The 21,790-nt window shown below is 34.7% G+C and overlaps 1 protein-coding gene across 9 annotated transcripts in view; it reads left to right on the top strand.

Annotated features, from left to right (window-relative positions):
• SNTG1 (syntrophin gamma 1) overlaps positions 1–21,790 on the top strand; it is a 344,915-nt gene that overhangs the window by 215,914 nt on the left and 107,211 nt on the right. For 5 of the 9 annotated variants that reach the window (XM_071804127.1, XM_065832962.2, XM_071804125.1 and 2 more), the window contains 3 exons: positions 1,167–1,224; positions 3,745–3,788; positions 3,896–3,937. In XM_071804127.1, the coding sequence (XP_071660228.1) occupies positions 1,167–1,224; positions 3,745–3,788; positions 3,896–3,937 (144 nt within the window). Of the gene's footprint in view, positions 1–1,166; positions 1,225–3,744; positions 3,789–3,863; positions 3,938–10,946; positions 11,083–21,790 lie in introns of those variants that run through there. The other 4 variants (XM_071804129.1, XM_071804130.1, XM_071804131.1 and 1 more) reach the window with 4 other exon arrangements.

Genomic DNA, 21,790 nt, shown 5'->3' with positions numbered 1-21,790 from the left:
AGGGAGGCAGTCATGGCTCCAAGCCTGACAGTGTTCAAGAAGAGACTGGGCAATATCCTCAGACACATGGTGTGAATTGTGGGGTTGTCATATGCAGGAACAGGAGTTGGACTTGATGATCCTTGTGGGTCCCTTCCAACTCAGGACATTCTATCATTCTGTGATTCTGTGAAAATACCCATGTCAGTCATTTCCAACCCTCAACACTCGATGCCTGGACCTAAGAAAGCCATTGTTTCCAAAGGAAAATCTGGCTACTGAAGAAGAGAGTAAGCAAACACTTAACCAGGATTCCCAGGTAAAATAAAAGTGTGGCAGACTGTCATTTCTGATGATCTGAATTTGTACAGGTTGTATTCGGGTTTATACTTAGATGCTCTCTACAGAGGAAGAAAATATTTGTGTCTCTGTGTATATTTGCCTTTCTCTTCCTTTGGTTTCCTTTTTATTTAAGGTTTCTTTTTAATACTTTATTTCAAGCACCATGAATGCTTCCAGTTCCAACAGGACAAATTGAATGAAGCAACAGCACTGAATTGCTGTTGAACTGTTGAATTACTGTTCAGCTTTCCTTTATTTTGCCCCATTTATTGTACATCTACTGTTCCATTCCTTAATGGGGTTTTTTTTTTTTTTTTTTTTTTTTTTCTGTTTCATGTTACTTATCCCACTGCTGTTTGTGCTTGTGTGAAAGAGATGGAAACAAATAAAGGCTGCTTTTGAGATGAAAAGTCCAAACTTGCTTTTCTTGGGCTTTTGTTTACCTGTTTCTTACCAGCATGAAGACTAAGTGGTCACAGCATGGTTGCCATTTTAGTGTAATGACCATTTTGCTTTTGTAAGACACAATTTCATACATTAAGCTCTCTAAAATTCACAGAAATTGATGTCCTTTTCCTTCATGTTTTGTGAAGTTTTGAACATCATTCAATTCACTTCCTGAGCTGATAGTGACAAATAAGAACTCCTTTATGAGAGGCAATAAGGAATTACTCCAAATAAACTGTTTATTTTAAAAACAGTACTGAAAAAAAAGAGGAAATGCAGGATCAGAGTTATTTTTCTCAGTCACTCTGAATACTGCATTTAGAAAAAGGATAAAATATTATTTTATGCAAAAAGATATTTCCAGTGACTGATGAAATTGCCATTTATTCTCTTTTCAGGGTGGAGCAGAACATAATATTCCAGTGGTCATTTCTAAGATTTCCAAAGACCAAAGAGGTGGGTGTCAGATTAGTACACTGTGTTTTAATGTGGTCCATAAAGCAAGGTACATTAATTCTTAAGATTTTTCAGGAGGTGTTAAATATATGCTAATGGTTTACCATTTATCACTCCATCTCATGATGATCTCTCTCTTCCTCAGAACTATTATCTGAAAAAGTGCAGAATTTATATTTGGAATATTCTGTAAATAATTTTCATCATGATTCTGTGAAAAGAAATGCTTGTAAAGCATTATTTTTAAGGAGAAAAATAGGAAAGTATTTAGAGAATGAAAATATATAAAAAAAATTGAAAAGCTACTGATTTTGTGTCTTTTATTCCCAAATGGTTATTGTCAGGATGCTGCGTAACAGATCAAATATTTGGCCATTAAAGCATGGTAACATAAGAAGAAAACGCATGTTTTTTCATACAGGTTAGTAGAGTAACACTCAGACAGGGTTGGGTAATGGCAAAACCTTGATAATACCCCTTTATTATTTCAACATTGGATACTGTGCTACGTGAGCCTTTGCAGCAACTCATACCTAATGAAACTGGTACTGCATAAGGTCTTAACCACGCTTCTTTTTAGTGCATGCAGAGCTGATGCTGAATCTCTGTATTGTTTTTAATTATTGGAATGATAAAATATGTGCTAGGAAGATGGATAATGGTTAAACAGCTCATGATGTGTTCAATGATGAGAGATGGAGGTTGTGAATCTATGGTATAATAATATGGTGTACTTAATATCTCTGTTGTGTTTTTGTATATCTCTGTACATTTGTGTAAGGTCAGAGGCATAAACTTGGAAGGATTTTCCTCCATTTGTAATGCAGTAGAATGCTACTTCTGCACAATAAAAATGTGCCATCATAAAAAGATCTTCTATTCATACACACAGATAAAGAGAGGTACAGGGGAATCAGCATATTGAGAACCAAAAGCTAATCCTCAAAAGTAGATGTGAACAGTGTATATAGGAAGGTTATAGAGTAGCATGGAATGAGCCCCTTAGGAAGGCAATAACGTTAACCTTAAGAAGTTATACTTGTGACTCGGTTCTTTTCAGTATACACTTCAGTATGCAATACATAATAATGTGGCATATATTACTTACACTAGCTATTAAAATGCTATTAAGCACTGCAGGAAAAGTAAGAAATGCAGACTTAAGATTAAATGAGCATACAAAAGTGCACACTGTTTTCTTTCATTTTGGTCATTATATTTTTGCTACAGCAGCTGATGCATTATTTCTAACCTCAATACCTAGCTTAGGTACAATTTCAATTGCTGCTTTCAGTGTGTCTGTACTAGGGATCTTTGATACAGAAAATGCTGTTTGACCCATAGCCTGTACCTCAAAGCTCTGAAGGCTTAGTTCAGCCCTCCCCCACTTGACTGCAGCTCTATTGTTTGACCTGTAAAGAAGAATGTGACATTTGATGCAATTCTTACAATAAAACCAGTGATGCACATAGTGTTCTTAGTCTAGCACATTAAGTCATATATGAAGTGTTAGTACATGCAAGCCCAGACTCTGAAGAATTTTGAAATATCCATTTGTTTAAGAAAAAGAAAAAATCAAAAAAAATCAAAATATTTGTCCTCCAATAATTTAAGCATCCTTTGTTACACCTAACTAATAAGACCAGTCCTTCAAACATGTCTTTGAGTATCATAATTTGTGTCAGTATTGATACCAGTTTTACAACTCATGTAAAGAAGTATAGTTTCTGGATCAAGTCCTGTTCTAGTCATTTCTAGACAGTATCTTCTGTGATGTTTTGGAATACAATAGATTAATAATCCTGTTAACATTCCTTAGTTCTCATCATAGGAGTTATTTATGTATTTATAGACACTTAAATAATCTTTATGATTTTTCTTATGCATTTCTAAGACATATTTGTATTTGATAGCTCTGTAACACAACACAAAATTTAAAAATTGTAACTGTAGAATTAGATTTTGTAAATTCCCTTGTGATTTATAGGGTATAGCTTTGTTTTAAAAATAGTTTGGCTGGTGATTTTGTACAATATACAGATTGTCTAGCTCTTCATTACATAAATTGTTATCCAGCATAAATACTCCACTGAGCTTATCAAAGATGCAGGATCTAAAGTATCTTTGGTGAAAGCTTACAAGTTTAATTTGTCATTCTGGAGTCTCCATGTTGATTTTTCCTCAGAGTTTGTAAGAAACGATCTCTCTTAGTCAAATAGAACCTAGTTCTGCACCATTTTCTACTCAGAAAAGTATCCCACACCTCACTATAACAGCCTGAAAGGTGCTAGTGATTGATGGAAGATGTTTTGCAGTCTTGTACTTGTGCTGGTTAGAACCTTTTGTTTTAACACTGATATGCCAGTATTTATTTGGAATTTCTGTGTTGGGTATTTTCTTAGGTTTTGGTTTAAATTTCTAAAAGATTATGTAAAAACACTAAATTAAATAGAAATACATGAGCATAAAATGCAGGATGTATCGTACAAAATGAGTGAAAAATATACTTTCTGTTTTCAGCTGAACTTTCAGGTTTGCTCTTTATAGGAGATGCAATTCTACAGGTGAGTAAAATTGCAAGTTCTTTTGTTTATCTTCTTTTAGAAAAGTGAAATGAAATCTATACTTACGAAATGTAGAGTAAGTCTTCTCTTTATCTTTTTAATAACAGATTAATGGAATTAATGTGAGAAAATGCAGGCATGAAGAAGTGGTGAGCTTTTCTATTTCTTAGTCTATTTTCTGTCTTCTGTAGTTATTGAGATGATAGTGTACACTGATAGCAATGTGCTGGTATCAGTTGTATTATTGTTATTCCTAAACAAATATGACTACACCTTGTAGCAGAGCAAGCAACTAAGATCATAGTGCAACGTCTTCCTCATAAGTTTGTTGTAATTGCTATTCTCAGATATATTATTTTATTATGCAGATTTTATCTATACATATTCTAACATTTCTTCTTCTGGCTTATAGCTGTCAAATTTCAGAAGTGCTACACCTTTCTGACTGTGTGAGGTCATTTTAATTTCAAAAGCTGTAATTTGCACTATGTTGGAAATTTGTTGTTTGGTTGGTTTTAATCCTGTTTATAAATTGAAACATAACTATTCCTCTGCCTTTCATTCTCTGGCTGTTACTTATGAGGGGGCTGTCATCCTTCAGCTAAGTTCTTATAAGTACCAGTTTAAAATAATAGTGTATTAAGGAGATTCCTTCTAGAGAAGCCATGTGTATTTGAGAGCTCTGTAGTAGGTTGGTTCTCTTGGAAAATCAGTGTTGCTAGAAGTATGAAGTACTTGTGTTATGGTTTACTATTTTATTCTCTTTTTTAGTACCTTCAGAAGTAGGAAACCCTATATTTCAGAAATGAATGCCAAAAATGAGAAAGTTACAAAAGAAATTATCTTTAAAACCTGTGTAGCTCCACAGAACTTGTACCTGTGTTGTCTTTTTGTTTTGTTTTTTTTTATTTCAAATAGTGCAGTAATGTTATATTTTAAATTTTATTTTTCTAAAACTTGCTTTGCTAACTCAAAGATGCTCTGTTTTACAGCATTCTGTTACATGACAAATCATAGAACATATGCTATTCAGGTATAGAAAGCAAGGGTTAATAAAGATGAAGTTCTGATGAACAGAAGGAGGAAGAATGGAGAAAAGTGAAGGCTGAAAGATTAGATCACTGCATATTCATCAGAGTGCTTTTGTGCACGGCTTTCATGTTGGAAATTTGTGCTGCAAGTCATGCTCCAGAACCTTCATCATACCACCTTCCATATAAATAAGCTCATAGGCATGATTATAATGTTTTTAAACTTTGACTGTGCAACAGTCAAAAGATTTTAATATTTTATCAGCCCACAATAGTTGTTTGGTTTGATACGCATTAATATAGTAAATCTCTCAATGGAATTTAAATAGGCTGTTAGAATTTCAAGACATGAGAAAAAGATACTAAAAGTGTAGATTTGCACACTCAAAGGCATATTGAAAACTGATAAGAACACCAGGATTATTTTTTTCATCTTTCTGAGAAAATCTCTAAACCATCGCTTCATAGATAAATCTATTGGCTATTTGTGATCAGTTTATAACATTTTAATGGAAAAAAATGAGTTTGGAAGAACCAAAAGGTGCACATTTACATAGAGTAACAAGTGTCATCATGTTAAATTTTGCTTTATACCTTGTTTCTCTAACATAATCTACTTCTCAAACTCCTTATAGGTAATTACTTCTGAATAATAATTTTAAAAGTGTATTTTGCCAGTTTTGAATGTGCATTTGTGTATGTGCAAGTGTTTTAGGATTTTAAGAAGCCGACAAATTTAAAATTAAATCTTTATTCTAACTAAAAATCATTCTTAAGAACTAGTAGTAAATATTGAACAATATTTAAATAACATTAAATGTCTGTGTGACATTTTTTAGACTAAAATATGAGGAGAAGGTATAAAATAACAGCAAATAAATTTAAAAAAATCCTCAGATAATTCTTTCGTTTCATTTTTCAGGAACATTCACTATTGTATGTTCTATATTTGCAGAGTAAATTTGTTGTAAAGCCTTCTATAATAACGATAGACATGATTATGCATTGTGCAGTAATCTGTGGGTTTAGGCATAACCCTGAGTCAAGGGCAAATACATCAACTCTGCCAGCAGGAGTTACAGGTGCGTACCATTTACAGTTTTAGTTGTTCTAGCACTTCCCTTTGTGGAGTCTTTATCAAATACAGAATCTGTAGCTCTAATCTCCAGGTAAGAGAGAAAATAAAACTGCGTGGAGCATAGTTGCTCACAGGAGGGAGCTGAACAGTAGAGGAAACTTAATTTTCAATCCTTATTGCATTTAGATACTTCTAAAATGGCTATGTAAGGCACATGAGCTCAGAGCTTTGTTTCTTTCCGATTTTTTTCTGTAACAAATTAAGATTTAGCAAGTATCATATTATGTGATAATATATTAGTGCTTTGGGTTGACTTAATGTCTTAGAAAATATTCATTGTAAACCAGCATGGAATTTTTTTCTGTATGTAAAGCTGAAGATGCCCATAGAAAATTCAGACTTGTACCTGCAGTGTGCATCCTATGAGTGTTCTTTCTTTTTATAGATCCAAACCTTCTTGCTGCTCGCAGAAACGTTTTGAGAGTATGTCATATCTTCATAGCTCTGTAATGAAACCTGTGGCATAATCACTGTAGCCTGTTGTATTACGATGATGATTAGTTGATGCTGGTATTTCACTATGTTTTAGTGATAACAATACCATGCATATAAATTTATTTGCATTTAAAAATTAAGTAGTTTAATCAAATTAGTTCTGTCTTTCACAGTAGGGAAAATCTTTCCCCAATATATAGTGAACTTGATTGTCCTAAGACTTGTGAGCACTACTTTGTCATCTTTATTGTCTTATAATAACTCTTAGATCTTGTGATGCACAAGATTCATCTTGTGATGTGATTCAGTGAATGCACAGATCCTATTATCCAAGAAGTATACTACAATCTGAAACCTGAATCTGATAAATAAGTAGATACCTAGGTAGGCATATAGATGATAGGTAGATAGATAGGACTCTTATAAGCCAGGATAGGTAGATTTAGTCAGTTCTCAGTGTACCTTATTGGAGGCCTCTAAACAGTTCCTTTCTGTTTTCTTTTAGTTTGGGTTTTGTTTATTTGTTTGTTTTTGTTTGTTAGGTTTTTGTGTTTTTACTTGTTTGCTTGTTTTTGTTTGTTTGTGTGGTTTGTTTTTTTTTTTAAACTCTAGGTGAATCACTCCATTTTGAGTTTAGTTTTCTGCTTGCAGAAGGTGAGAATATTATTCATATCGTGAAAGTACGTTATGAGTTTCTATCAAAGGCTGAATGTCAGCTTGTTGTTTGTCTTGGGTTGTAAAGACTCCCATCTGATTACACCATAACATTACTTCAGGCTTAGTGCCCTCCAATGGTAAAATAAATACATGTTCTCTGTGGCGAAATGTCAGCACGGGAGGAGGCTGAGGAAAAAAAAAATCTAGCAACATCTCTCAACATCACACTGGCAGTTTGACGTCAAAAATGCAGTATGAACTTGAATGTAGGTATAAGGAGAGGCCGTTTAATCTGTTAATTTATTTGAGTTTGTGTTCTTTCTATTCTGGATTTATTAATTACTTCTTTTCCAATAGACTGTCATTTACATTTTACAACAAGACTTTTAAATGCTAAAATTAAGATTGTGTATAGACAGATCTATGAGTTTAGGTTTCTGTCTAATTAATGTAGCCCAACAAGGCATAACTTGTAAATCCACATGCCTAGTGTTTTAAGGGCTCACAATAGATACGATTACTTGTTAGGCTGAAAACTAATTTATTTGTAGTCTGGAATCTAACCTATCTGTAGCCCTTGCCTCCATTTATTGTCCAAACATAAAACAAAGATAGATACGCAATCGCCAACATAATGCGGTTCTTGTAGCACATGTGGACATTTTTGGTGGTTCTGGGTGTAGCCACTGCACTGCTAAGAATGGGTAAGGTTTTAGAAGAGAGTGAGAGACCCTGCTATGAGCTGCTTCCCTTGAGCCACTGCTGAGTGGCTGAGGGTCAGAGACTATGAGTCAACTCAGTTGCATACTTCCAAAAATCTTGTTGGATCTACTACTCTTACTGTTTCCAGAGTTATAGTGCGTCAAAACATGTGGGGCCCATGGAGAAGGAAGAATTACTGTCAAATTAATGCTAATATGTTTAAGATTATGTCTCTGTTCTCAACATTGTAAATAAAGCATCTCAGGTTGTATCAATAACTATGGTTACATATCACTGGAGTTTCTTTGAATCTTAGCATCTGGCTTTCTTTTAGGAAAAAAAAAATAGAATTAAATGAATATGGATATGAAATAATTTCTTATTTCTTATATTTGGGAAAAAATCAGGGAAAGCTTTAACGAAATGCGCCACTTAACATGGCATTTGCGCATTCCTTGAAAAGCGGCAGGAAAATCTCATGTAAAGCTAGGTAGATATCAAGCCAGCATAGATATTTAGACTTTGATGGATTTTATGTAGAACTAGCTACAAAATGTAGCACCATGTTTCTATTCAGTCATCAGCTGCATTTTGCACAAGACATCTTTTTCCAGTAGAATAACCTGACATAGGAAGTCCACATGCACTTCATAGTGTCTTTTGTTTTCCCCTTTTCTCAGCATTCATAACAGTACTGTAAATGTGCTAGCTCTCCATGAGTTCTATGAAGCTAACAATATAGGGATTGTAGTTGCTTAACTGATGTTGCGACTGATGAAACTCTTACTCTGATTTTTTGTTTTAGAACAAACTGATTTTTAAAACCCATTATGAATAGTTTTAGTAATGTTTTTCATGAATGTTTTTAAGCAGAAGCATAAGCATATTGTATTTGTAAGGCAGGACTGGAAACCGAATCATCTGAAATATCACTCAATCTTGACTTTGCAGATGTGTTTTTTGCTAAATTATGGTTTTATGTTGTCTTTGTTTCCTTGGCTGTGAAATAGAGACCTAGACTATTATCAGGTTTAGATCACTAAATTATACAAAGTTCTTCTAATTTATTATAGAAAAAAATCTCTAATATGTGCTGTTTGGCGATAGTGATAACAGCAACCTTCAAATACAGACTACCACCTTCTCATACTATGTGGCAGAGATCCTGTATTGCATAACTCACAGCACAGCCGTTTAATCCTTTCCCCTCTAGACTGAATAAACACTGAAGTTGCATAGCCAGTGCTTCTAAGAGAAGAGCATGATCAGTTTATAATTTGTAACTTCTAAATTTAAAAGTGAAATGTAAACTTTTTGGAAATCCAGTATTTCCTTCATAAGAAGAAGCCAATTTATTACTTTTTCCATACAGCTGCTGTTTTCTATTTGAGACTTGGGTAATAAAAAAAGTGCTAATGTCATAGTGCAATTAACGAAAACATCTATTACAGTGTACTTACAATGTCTTTACTGTTCATGAAATTTGGAGCTAATAATAATCTGTCAAATATTTCAGCATTGATTTGAAGTAAGTGTCCATCAAGTGGAAAAGAACCTAGCAGGTGCAAATACTTTACTATTTTTTCTTGTGTGGTGAAAATTCCTTAGATTAGGATATAATCTGGAACACTGCTCTTCACATATATTCAGCTACTTTTCTTACCTGGTTTTAGCTGCTTTTTTAGTGTTTAAAATATTTTTTTGTGCCAAACTCAGTACAGGCTTGAATTTATTCAAGCACTGTGATGTTAGACTTTTAGCATACATTAATGTGTTTGTCTTCCTGATTTATATTTTCATTTGTTTTCCTTGAGATACCTGTAGATATGTTAGTCATTTCATTAAGATTTCATCTTTTAGAACTACTCATCAGTACTACTGAGTTTTTATAGAAGGGAGTAGAGTATGCCGTCATGGCTAAAACCAAGTCTATATGATTAATATTGTTATTTTGTTTATTACATAGCTATGGTCTTCAAAGTAAAAAATCCATTAGGGTTTAGTGGGATAGAGTGGAAGGCTGAATCATCAGTTACAGTGCAACATCCTTCAAATAACTGCTGTTGGTTCCTCTTTATCGTGCAGCTCTATTAATGCTGAAAGCTCGAGCAGCGAAGAAAAGAGACAATTCAGCAGTGGATTCAAAGTGTGTGCTATCAGACATGCTTTGTTTGTGACCTTGTTTGCACTGGTATTTTACTGTAAAGACTCAATTTTCTCTTGCTTCCTTATGAAACAAATGGAAATATTTTCATGTTTGTTTGTAAGTGTGTGCATTTTACCCTCCAGAAGACCTTACAAAAGATTTCATTCTGCACAGCATCTTCCAGTTGCAGAGCTATAACTCAGTTTGACTTTGGTACAGGGACTCAATCTTTTCTTTGTTGTGCATAGATGTAATACTGTAGAGTATTTAAAATTAAATTAAAAAAAAAAAAAAAACAAAACAAAAGAAAAGAAAATCGAACTGCCTTTCTGGTAGAGCACCAGAGTCCCAATTATTTGAAACCTGTTTCCCTGCGGTTTATATTTGAAAAAAACATAGTTCACCTTAGCTAGGTGTTTGAGTTTTTTGTTTTACTTGGACTAACTAACTATTCCGTAACAATCTAGTGAGACTAGACAAGAATAGCATAGTGAGCATCAAAAACCTCCAAAGCACAGGAAGTAAACATATTGAAAACTCTCCAGTTTAATGTAGGAAAAATGAAACCTTCTATAGGCATGAAAATGATCTTCTCTGGTCACTATTGAAAAAAAAAAAAAATTACCCATAAAGACTAGAAAACACTGTCTGACTGGCAACAACTGGTAAAAACCATGTAATATAGACTGAAAGCAAATGTTCACCTCTAAAAGGCAACCTCTATATTTCTTGTGGCGTGACATGGGCCCAAGAGAGCACATTGGACAAAACGTAGCGTGTGTACTGATAGCCAGAACGAGTCATAAATAAGAGGTGTGCTCAAAAATGTGTAAATAAATGTGCACACACATGGAGTCTTCTGGCATTTTTCCAACAGTTACAATACTCAATTTAATGGTTTGGAATTGTCATTGCTCTGGCTGTAGTAAAATCAGATGGGTATAAGGAAGAAACTTTTTATCCAGGGGTTATCTAACACTTGTACATATTTTAGCTCCTTTTTTTTTTTTTTTTTTTTTTCTCTACAATGGGTCTTTGTCTTTTGACAGTTTGTTCGGTGGAGGAGGAAGAGGAAAGGAGAATGGACTCTATATATTTTTCAATAGTATCCAGTGTTGGACTGTTCCAGCCAGATACATGAAGGTTTCCAGATGGCCCACCCCATACTTCTCAACCACTAGTATGGTACAGTATGGTACTGGTGTTTTGGTATCTGTTTGTCAGCACTGGGCCTATTCCTAGATATATACTTTTTTGTTTTGTTTTGTTTTCTTTTGACCTGGTAGTTCTGCTGTCTTTTTACAAGTCGATTTTGGTACTACCTGTTTCCCATTGGCTGTTTGGAAGGTTGTGGCCAGTAGAACAGCTTGCAGTAAAGAGACATTCACAGATCATAGAGAAAAAATTGGTGCAGGTGTGGTTACAGAGGGAAGAAACTCTTCATTAAAATTATGAAGGTTACCTGTTCTTTAGATTTTAGTGCAGAGATCTGCAGGAGTTGTTTCCTTCCTGTGCTGTTAGTACATTTCTGAACCAAATGGAATATAGTCACTGCTTAGGCTAAAATGTCATTACCAGGATAATGACATACATCTTTAAATGAGGTCTAGCAAATCCACGTATCTCTATTCCACTTCACATGATCTTGTCAAACCAGTATTGATTCAGAATATTTCAAAGGTTCTAATTATGCCAACCTGTTAAAAGGAAAGTTCAAGGGAATGTTCTACATCAAAAACTCTCAGATTTTAATATGTTGGTGTGCAATAGAAAGTACTGAGGGTATTTATAGATTCCCTGAAATAATGAAATGCCTTCCTTTCTTATACTATTCTGATTATAATGTATTTATATATTAAGTGGATAGACAGACATGTTTCCCCAAATCTTCACCACATCTCAGTTGTCTTAAGGGTTTTCTGACATGTTTTGTTCAGTCATATTTACATGAAAAATCTAATACAAAACACATTCAAAATGCCCTGTGCACTTCAGGTCGTAATGTGTTATTTCTGAATCACCAATTGCACAGAGAAGTGTTGGTGAGAGCTAGCATTTGCTGTACTGAATGCTAGCAGATAAAATAGTTTCTGTAAAGATGTTTCACCCTGAAAGATTACAAGGATTTACAGACTACTAAAGCATCTTTCCATTAATCAACAAATTAGGTTTTAAATTAAAATTAATCACTTGCACAACAATGGCAACAACAGATCTGTGAGATGAAGTATTAATTTTTTCCAGTAAAAACACTGGGAGCTTTTGAATTTGGCAATGCCAAGACATTTCAGTTTTTACTTTATTGCTATGACTACAGCTTTTAATATTGCAGAAGGTATCAAAACCAAAATGCTTATATGTCAACAGGAAAGTTATCTGAATGAGAGTGTATTTTTCTTAATCATCTTTCTGTATAGGTGTTCCTTAGATAGCTTTGAGTTAAGTAGTATCAGTGCTGTTTTACTTGTTTTCTGCATTTTTGTAGAAACTGACAGCCCAGAGGAAGTTGTAAAACCAGAATTATTAAGATTTGAGAGACCTAGGTTTTTTAAAAGTGAGGCCTGTAGTTTCTGCATTCTTTGGTGATATCCTGACATGTTCACCTAGCAGGAATGTCACAGAATGTCCTTCTATGAGGACAGGCTGAGAGACCTGGGGTTGTTCAGCCTGGAGAAGGCTCCAGGGAGATCTTATTGTGACCTTTCATTACTTAAAAGGAACCTGTAAGAACTATGTGGACAAACTTTTTAGAAGGGCATGTTATGACAGGACAAGAGGTAATGGTTTTAAACTACAAGAGGGGAGATTCAGGTTAAACATGAGGAAGAAATTTTTTACAGTGAGAGTGGTGAAACACAGGAACAGGTTGCTCAGAAAAGTGGTAGATGCCCCATTCCTGGAAACATTCGAGGTCAGGCTGGACGGGGCTCTGAGCAACCTGATCTAGTTGAAGATGTCCTTGCTTACTGCAGGGAGTTGGACTAGATGAACTTGGAAGGTCCCTTCCAACCCAAACCCTTCTATGATTCTATGATTTTACGAAGCATTTTGTTTTTCTTGTATTGTTCATGCAATTTTTTCTTCAGAAAATACATCCACTCTATATAACAGTCTATAAATTAAGTTTTTTGTAAGATTTTATAGTCTCAAATGGTAACTAGCTGCTGTCAAGAATGGATTTCTGTGGGGTTATTGCTGGAATAGGGAAACAAGAAAAGGTAAAATAAGGGCTGCAATAGGATAAGTAGCCTGATGATTTTGGATTAATATATCAGACTTATGCTTAACTTTGAAAGTCATGAAGGTCTCATGCTGTAAAATGTTTAAACCTGTAATTGTTGAAATACAAATTAGCTCTTTACTGTGTTGGAATTATATGTTAATCCCTTTTATTTCCAAAATATCCGTGAATGTCCTCCACCTAATTAATAACCAGAGTAAGTATCTCAAGTGTCACTTTCGCCAAGACCCTTAAAATTTAGGTGCTGATGAAAATTATTCTAAAAGGTCGAGGCAAGATTATTTGTGGAAAAAAATCACAACTTTGTTGGATCCCAGTCCAGGAAAATACGTATGTATTTGCCTAAAAATATGAATTTAAGTATTTTACTAAACTGGGACTTTTCCCCATTTCAGCTAGATGCAGTACAATTATTCTGCAGGAGAAAATCTACTGTTGCATTAAATGGCAAGAACGTATGTTCTTATGTATTTTCTCAGTGGAAAGCTTATACCACTGAGTACATTCCCTGAAGTACTAAAATATTTTTCTCAGAGATTAGATCCTGAGCTGCAAAGAAGCTTAGCAGAGTTAACTGCATATATTGATCTAAAACATTACTTCAAATACAAATTTGTCCAAGAATTATTTTTTATGTCATTGTGAAGTTGATAACATTTAGAACTGAATAAATAGGACCAGACTTGTACATTAATATTTATTCAAATTTGGAATTAAAATTTTATTTCAAACTCTTTAACACCATTTTGTATTCATTTTTCATGAGCATTTATATGCTGGTGCTTGATTAATGTGACTATTCATGAAAAGTAAATGTTAAGGTCATATTTGCCAACAGCAAATTTTATATTGAATATGTAAATGTGAAATTTACCACTAGTTGTGTTTTTGACCCCAGCCTTGCAATGGGATGACTGTTAGCAAACTCTTATTGTGGGGCTGATCTTTCTTTTTTCCCCCAGAACTGTGCCTCTTCATAGTCAGACAAAATATTCAAGCCATGTTTTCAACAATCTTAAGCCTATCTCGGTTCATAAAAGATTTGAAAAATAAAGCATGTACTTCAAAATGCTGTCTCAACTGGATGACTTCCACTCTTCAAGCATTAGGAACAGGAACAATAGCTGACATGTTATGTAGTTCAGTAATGTGTGTGCCTTTTGAATATAACTAAATGTCTTCTCACAAATTACATGCATAAAAACCATACTTGTCTAGTAAATGTGTTAGAAATTTCATATAGAACTGAACTGTGAGAACACTTACTCTGGGAAATTTGATGTGTGGGAACAGTTTGACTGAAGGAGCAGGGGATTCTTATATATTTAATACATAAAAAAGGAGCTTAATTGTTTTGTTAACATCAAGGTTAGAAAACTCAGATCCTTTGAGTTCATTGCTATTAATATATATATTTTTTTAAGTGCAGTGTGATCAATTGTGAAAAGAACTCCAAATCCTTTAATACTTTGATTGGAATTGTTTCCTTCTGGTTTATTCTTACTGCTTTATATTATATTGGACTAAAACACACTAAAATTGTAGTATTTGTGTGAGTAGTAAAGATATATTTCACAAGGATGTTGTGCAGATAGGATGAGTAGGAGGAATTTTTACATATTTCTACATATTATTTCTGTATTACAATATGGCCTAGATTTTGCTTAAAAGAAAAAAAAAATATTTAAAGTTTTATGCCATGGATCCTTGAAGGTAAACGTACAAAGCCTCTGGAGGTTGCTTAATGTTCTACAGGTATTGACAGCTTGTTTTGAATATTCTCCATAACATGTATTTGAGAGGGAAAACAAAACAAAACAAAGAAACAAAAACCCAACAAAAAAACGTCAACCCTAACAAAACAAACAAACAAACAACAAACAAACAAAACAATCTCAGCATAGCCTGCTTTCATGGTTGGTTTCCAGTTATTTTGAGACCCAGAAACCTTGTGTCTTATATAAGAAATCCACTGTAGTCTGATGGGACAGCCAATTGTTCCTCTGGCTGTACGTACCAGTACACATAGGACGCTCTGCAACCCTTTGGTAAAGCTGTGTAGAAATCAGTAGATGTGATTATAACAGTGGTGTAAATGCTTCTTCCATTTCAGTAAGAGTTGTTTTGTTTTCTTTACTAAGAGGTTCACACATTTCTCCCAAAGCAGCTTCAGTCAATGTTTGTTTTGGATAGTGTCAATGAAATTGATCCCAAACAAAATCTGGTTCCTGTGTAAATTTCTGAGCTATGGTGCCAATGAGAACTTTACACAAACATATATAATTTTAATGAAAGTGTGTTCTATCGGTAGAAGATGAAGTATACACGTTAAAACAACTAATTGAAAACAGAATTAGGTTTATGGATTTATAATATTTGACTTATGGCAGGGTTGAGTAATTTACCTAAACACATGGTGGTGATTTTATCAGTCTCATAGAGTTGCGATTTCCAATTAGGAAAAAAAAAAAAACAGACAAACAAACAAACAAACACTGTGTTGTCCGAAAGAATTCAAGTTTCCTATTTCATATCTTTAAAAAAATGTAGCATAAATGCTGTTTAGTTTCAAACACACTAGGAACAGTTCTGCTGGTATTTGGAACATTCTCAGTATTATTAGGGGATGTGCCTTATTCCTCTTAGGCAGTTGTTTTGGAACTCATTACATATATAATTACAAAAACATTTGTTTATGAATTAGCTTGGAAAGTTAGTAGCTGCCGAGCAGCTAAATATCTAGTAACATTCAAAAAGTGGAACAGCTGTGAGAGTCTGAAGTAGAGGACTTCTTAAGACTGTATAACTACACAGATTGTTCAGCATAGCTGAATAATCATAGAGAAGTAGAACCATACATTGAGGGAACTGGGGCTGCTTAGCCTTGAGGAAGCTGAGGTGAGACCTTACTGCTCTCTACAGCTACTTGAAAGGAGGTTGTAGCATGGAGGGGGTTGGCCTCTTCTCCTAAATAGCAAATGATAGGACAAGAGGAAATGGTTGCACCAGGAGAGGTTTAGATTGGATATTACAAAAAAATTATTCATAGAAAGGGTTGTCAGGCATTGGAACAGGCTGCCCAGGGAAGTGGTGGAGCCACCATCCCTGAAGGTGTTTAAAAGGCATTTAGATTAGGTTCATAGGGACATGGTTTAGTGCTAGAGTTAGGTTAGATTATGGTTGGAGTTGACGATCCTGATGGTCTCTTCCAACAAAAATGATTCTATGATTCTACGGAGTAGGCAGTGTGAAAACAAAGGTAGTCAGTTCTGAACTCCAGCATGTACTCACTACATCTAGATACACTGCAAAAGTTTATGAAACTTGGAAAGGGTTTAGGTTAATGTCTTCTGTTCTTTGGGGTTTTTTTGTGTGTTTTCATAGATATTTTCTTGTCGTGAGTAACTGCGTATCATGTAGAGCTGAATGGCTAATAAACACATCTTTGTGTATTTATTTTTTCTATTGCCCACAGTCCCAGACCAACAGTAGTCCATGGAATATAGGTTGGGAAACATTAACAAGATCCATTGTTTGGAACTAGAATCAATATTCGCATTAGAATCAACAGTCTGAAGCTCAACTGGGATGAGTCAAAAATACCCTAATAGATCACAGTAAATAACATATTAGAGCTGGAATCTATGTAGGGAATTAATATTTTTCATTTTACAGAATATGGTGTGAAATGTTTCAATTCAGGGACCTACAGTGTCCCCTATGACCTATGTTCAGAGACTCCAGGGTATGGTGTTCCCAGTTTTAACAGACTTAAAATTTTAACAAGTTTTAATCCCTTACTTTTCATAGTTTCTTTACTGGAGTAATGGCTTTCTAATGATTTAACATGAACTGTGATGACCAGTAAGTGCAGTTTTTAGTGAAACAAAGTTCAGAATGTGAGTACATGACCTAAGAATGCAAATAAAGCACTTATAGCAACGTTTTTTGTGAGTGATATTTATTAATGATGCTAAGATTAATGAAAAACAGGAAAACACTGCAGAATTTTCCTACCAGACTTTTTCTTCCATATTTTTTTTCCTCAGGTGTTTACATTGATATCTTTTGCTGAGGCACTCCTCTGTTTCTTTTGAAAAGAGAAATACACAACTAAGCAATAACTGTAGTCTATTGCTATTCTGATTGAAAGATTACTAAACATTTTAGTGTCAATTACGGAGCATAAGAAAGTTAAAAGTTTCCAGAAAGTTGTCATCAAATCTTTTAGACAAACTAGTACGTACTACATTCCACAAGTGTTAGACTTTAAAGTTTAAAAACAGATTATTTTTCCAACTTGACTGTAAATATATCACCGATGTGATAATATTTTCTTTCTACCTTGAAACTGCACTGAAAAAAGAACTATAGAAGTCTGTGTCCTCTATGTGACCTATATTTGGTCCTCCGTTGCATGATGGATTTTTGTGTGTGTGTGCGAGTTAAGTATATTTCCATTAAGTTATTTGTGAAATTAATCTTTTTCTCCTACCTACTGATTACATTTACTCATGCTGCATACACCTGATTATTGTCATAATTTCCAATGAAGGAAATTCTGTAGATGTCTCTTAGTGTCAGCTAATATAAATGGCCTACTTTGCATGTAGGCTTGAAACATGATGAAATTGATTTTTAAAAATCAATCACTTAATTTACTACTAATGCTTTACACAGAAGTCTTGAGGTTGCATATTCTGGTACCTTTGTGTCTAAAACCCATGAGTGTGAAACAAGTAGGGTAAGGATCAATGAAGCAAGACCTAGACAGGATGGAGAACTGGGTGAGGAATAACTTAATGAAATATAGTAAGGGAAAGTGTAGAGTTTTGCATCTGGGTAGGAACAACCCCAGGTTCCAGTACAAGTTGGGGAATGACCTACTAGAGAGCAGTGTAGGGGAAAGGGACCTGGGGGTCCTGGTGGACAGCAGGATGACCATGAGCCAGCACTGTGCCCTTGTGGCCAAGAAGGCCAATGGCATCCTGGGGTGTGTTAGAAGGCGCATGGTTAGTAGGGCGAGAGAGGTTTTCCTTCCACTCTACTCTGCCCTGGTGAGACCACATCTGGAATATTGTGTCCAGTTCTGGGCCCCTCAGCTCAAGAAGGACAGGGAACTCTTGGAGAGAGTCCAGCACAGGACAACAAAGATGATTAAGGGAGCAGAACATCTCCCTTACGAGGAAAGGCTGAGGGAGCTGGGTCTCTAGTTTGGAGAAGAGGAGACTGAGGGGTGACCTCATTAATCTTTATAAAAATATAAAGGGTGAGTGTCATAAGCATGGAGTTAGGCTCTTCTCGGTGACAACCAATGATAGGATGAGGGGTAATGAGTTCAAACTGGAACCCAAGAGGTTTCATTTAAATTTGAGAAGAAACTTCTTCTCAGTGAGGGTAACAGAACACCAGAACAGGCTGCCCAGGAAGGTTGTGTCTCCTTCTCTGGAGACATTCAAAACCCACCTGGGCACATTCCTGCGTAGCTTCATCTAGGTGTTTCTGCTCTGACAGGGGGATTGGACTAGATGACCTTTTGTGATCCCTTCCAATCCCTAACATTCTGTGATTCTGTGATTCTCTGAAGGAGGCTGGAATATAAGGTGTCTGGTATGACATTGTCCACCTGAGAAACTACTTGATGGTCTAGCTTAAATGAGTGCTGTCGCTTGGAATCAACAATAATTTTGCTTCTAAGTGGTCAGTTTGCTGGGACTTTTCAAAAACCGTTAAGATCTGAATCTCTGTGTATCTTACTCTGAAATGATCTTTTGTATAGTGCATTACTAGCTGGAACATTCGCTGAGTAAGTGCTACCTCAATTCCAGTGTCTTCTTGAGAAGGCATAAACCTCTCTCTGCCAGTTTTCACAATAATTTGGCTCAGTAGACCATCTTTACTGTAACTAGTAATCTTACTGCATCCCCTTGCACTTTTTTAAAACAGATCTAGTAGTAAGAATCATGGAGAAGAGGGTTCTGAATAGAACAGCATGTCTTCCTACATCCTCAGCATGTGTATCATCATTCTGTCCTGCATTTCCCTTTGTCTTGATTTCAGAAGCTCCCAGTTCTAGTGTGCAGCCCATTTGGGTTTGTGTCTAAATATCTAACATAGATTCGGGAACCAGACAGCAAAAAATTTAAAGGTGCAACTATGGTAGTGTCAAACTATGGTCTGAAGTATACCTTGAGTTGTGCAGTCTGAGTAGGAACTGCTGTCTTAAGATGGTGTTCTGGTTTGCTCTGTATATGAGCAAGAGAAATATTCTAAAGGAAAAAAAAGAAGCTTTGATAGTTTTTACTATTATATTTATTTACTGACTTTCTCTGTTGGAAAATGCTGTGATAAATATTAGCTCATAGGAATTAAAGCTCCCCATACAGTAGTGTGGTTTTAATGCAATAATTCTGTATTAACTACATAGCTGTTATTGAATAAAAGAGTTGGTTTTTAGAAAAACATAACTCAAAACAGTTGTGTGCATGCATTGAGCCTTCTAGCTTTGCGGCTTTATATGATTGTATCAAAAATGTGTGTTGTGGTATCTGCTGATGGACTTGATATTGGTGCATTGTGTAACTCTGCACAGTGGCTAGAAAGGTGCTTTTTGTTTTTGTTTTGTTTTGTTTGTTTGTTGTTTTTTTTTTTTTTATTTTTCCCTGGATGTTTGTAATTCAAGGTATTTATCAAAAAAACTGAATTTTCCTTTAAAACACACTGAAGAGTGGAATTTGGTCCAGGTCAGGACAACAGAGCTCTTGGGAACTATGTAGGTCTTCTGTTTTAAATCTTTACCACTTCATCAGTGGGTAGATTTCATTTGTAATTTAAGAGGGGATTTACAGTCTTATTCAGGAAAGAATACTTACTGAAGTCAGAGCGACTTCATGCTTCAGTGCTTTTCTGAATATATTGAGAGAGACTTCAGCATATGTTCAATGTTTTCTTGAACTGGGACTTTAAAAGGTTTTATGAAATTAAAAGGCAATATCATTGTACACATTATTAAAAATTCAGTCTAGTGTTATTACTATGTAGAGATTTTCTTCAGCAATGTCACACATCACCATAAAATTCAGCTCTTTAAATGGCCCCCTTGCAGTCATTACAGTAATTTAATGGAAATATAGACACTGTCACTCCAGAAACACTGGCTCTTATGATTTCACTGTTTCACACAGCTGCTGGTTCAGACAAGCACAACTGTTATTTTTGCCTGTCTCACTTTACTCACAAACATCACTAACTTTACATAGTGTTATTTGTGGTACAAGTAAGTTAATTCATTATCCCAGTGGTAGTAAGCTTACGCTTTGCATAAAAGAGTTTATTGATAGTATTTAATGTTTCAGTTTGTGTAGTTCTTTTCACATCAACTCATTCTACATTAAATATATATGATACCTAAAAAGCAACAGAAATTTAATATATAGCTGTGAAGTTGATGAGGAGATAACAAGACTTTTCAGTGTCACAGTTGCTTTCCGTTGCAGGGATGAGTTCATTAGACAACAACCAACCAACAAATCAATAGCTAGTATTGCTCACTAGATGAAATAAAAATATAAGACTAAATCGAGCAGTAACAGCAATAATGCATAGTTTTTCATTATTTAATCCATATAATAGCTGCATCAACACATTAAGTGTTACTCCCATCCATTGTTAACTATTGAAAGAAAAAGCTGATATAGTTAGGTGAATTAATATGCCTGAAATCTTGAGCTTTGTAGAAGATCTTGAAATCACTAAAAATCTAGAGTTTTATTCAAAGAAAACACCTACACATCTTGAATAGTCAACACAGCCTCTGGAAATAAAACAGATTATTACCTTTCAATGATACAGAGAATCTTTTTAGTAGTGCCTGGTCATGCAATTTCTGCAGTCTGGGTTACAGTGCTTTAGAAATTGTCAGATCAAATGCATAGACATACAGGTCTCCAAAGGGAGTTTTTCCATGGCTTACAGTGGGGAGAGAATCTCGTTAGACTTTGGAAATATCAGGTTTACTACTGAGTTAAACTTTTGTCAGGCAAAGATTCCATAGATTTAGCACTATGAATTTATCTCACCTTCACCAAACTCTTGATATGTGACAAATAAATAAATAAATACAATGCTTAGGAAATTGCTGCATTTTTGTTTTGAAATTTTTGAAATAGTATTTCTATATTTATTCAAATTAGTATTCCATCCAAAAATATGTGTTTTTTTTCACTTTTTAGAAGTAAGTTCCATTTATATCTTTTCACATACTAAGGGAAATGTTTTAAATATTTTTATTTGACACAAATTTAGCAATGACTTCTCTATTAACAGTAATGAACTGAAAATCTCTCTCTTATACAGCTACGTTTCATTAACACCGAACATTTTTTTTACCATTTATACACAATGGGGATGAGGCTCTAATTATCTTCCAGGACTAATAATTGTTGTTTGTGGGTAGCATTATCTTTGGTAATTTGATTGTACAGTTATCACAGAAGCACTGTTTCTTGAAATAGCCACTTTGTAAGATATTGAAAAATGAAAAAAGTCCTGAAAGTCTTCTAAATGACTGCAGATTCTTAAGAGAGCTTAGTTGTTACCAGGAAGTAGAAACACCAGTAAAATTGTTGCTGAATAAGATTTGATTTCTTATTA

Source organism: Patagioenas fasciata, chromosome 2, assembly GCF_037038585.1.
Source record: "Patagioenas fasciata isolate bPatFas1 chromosome 2, bPatFas1.hap1, whole genome shotgun sequence".
Taxonomy (NCBI): domain Eukaryota; kingdom Metazoa; phylum Chordata; class Aves; order Columbiformes; family Columbidae; genus Patagioenas; species Patagioenas fasciata.
The sequence above is the reverse complement of the archived record's forward strand: the minus strand, read 5'-3'. Positions and strand labels throughout refer to the sequence as shown.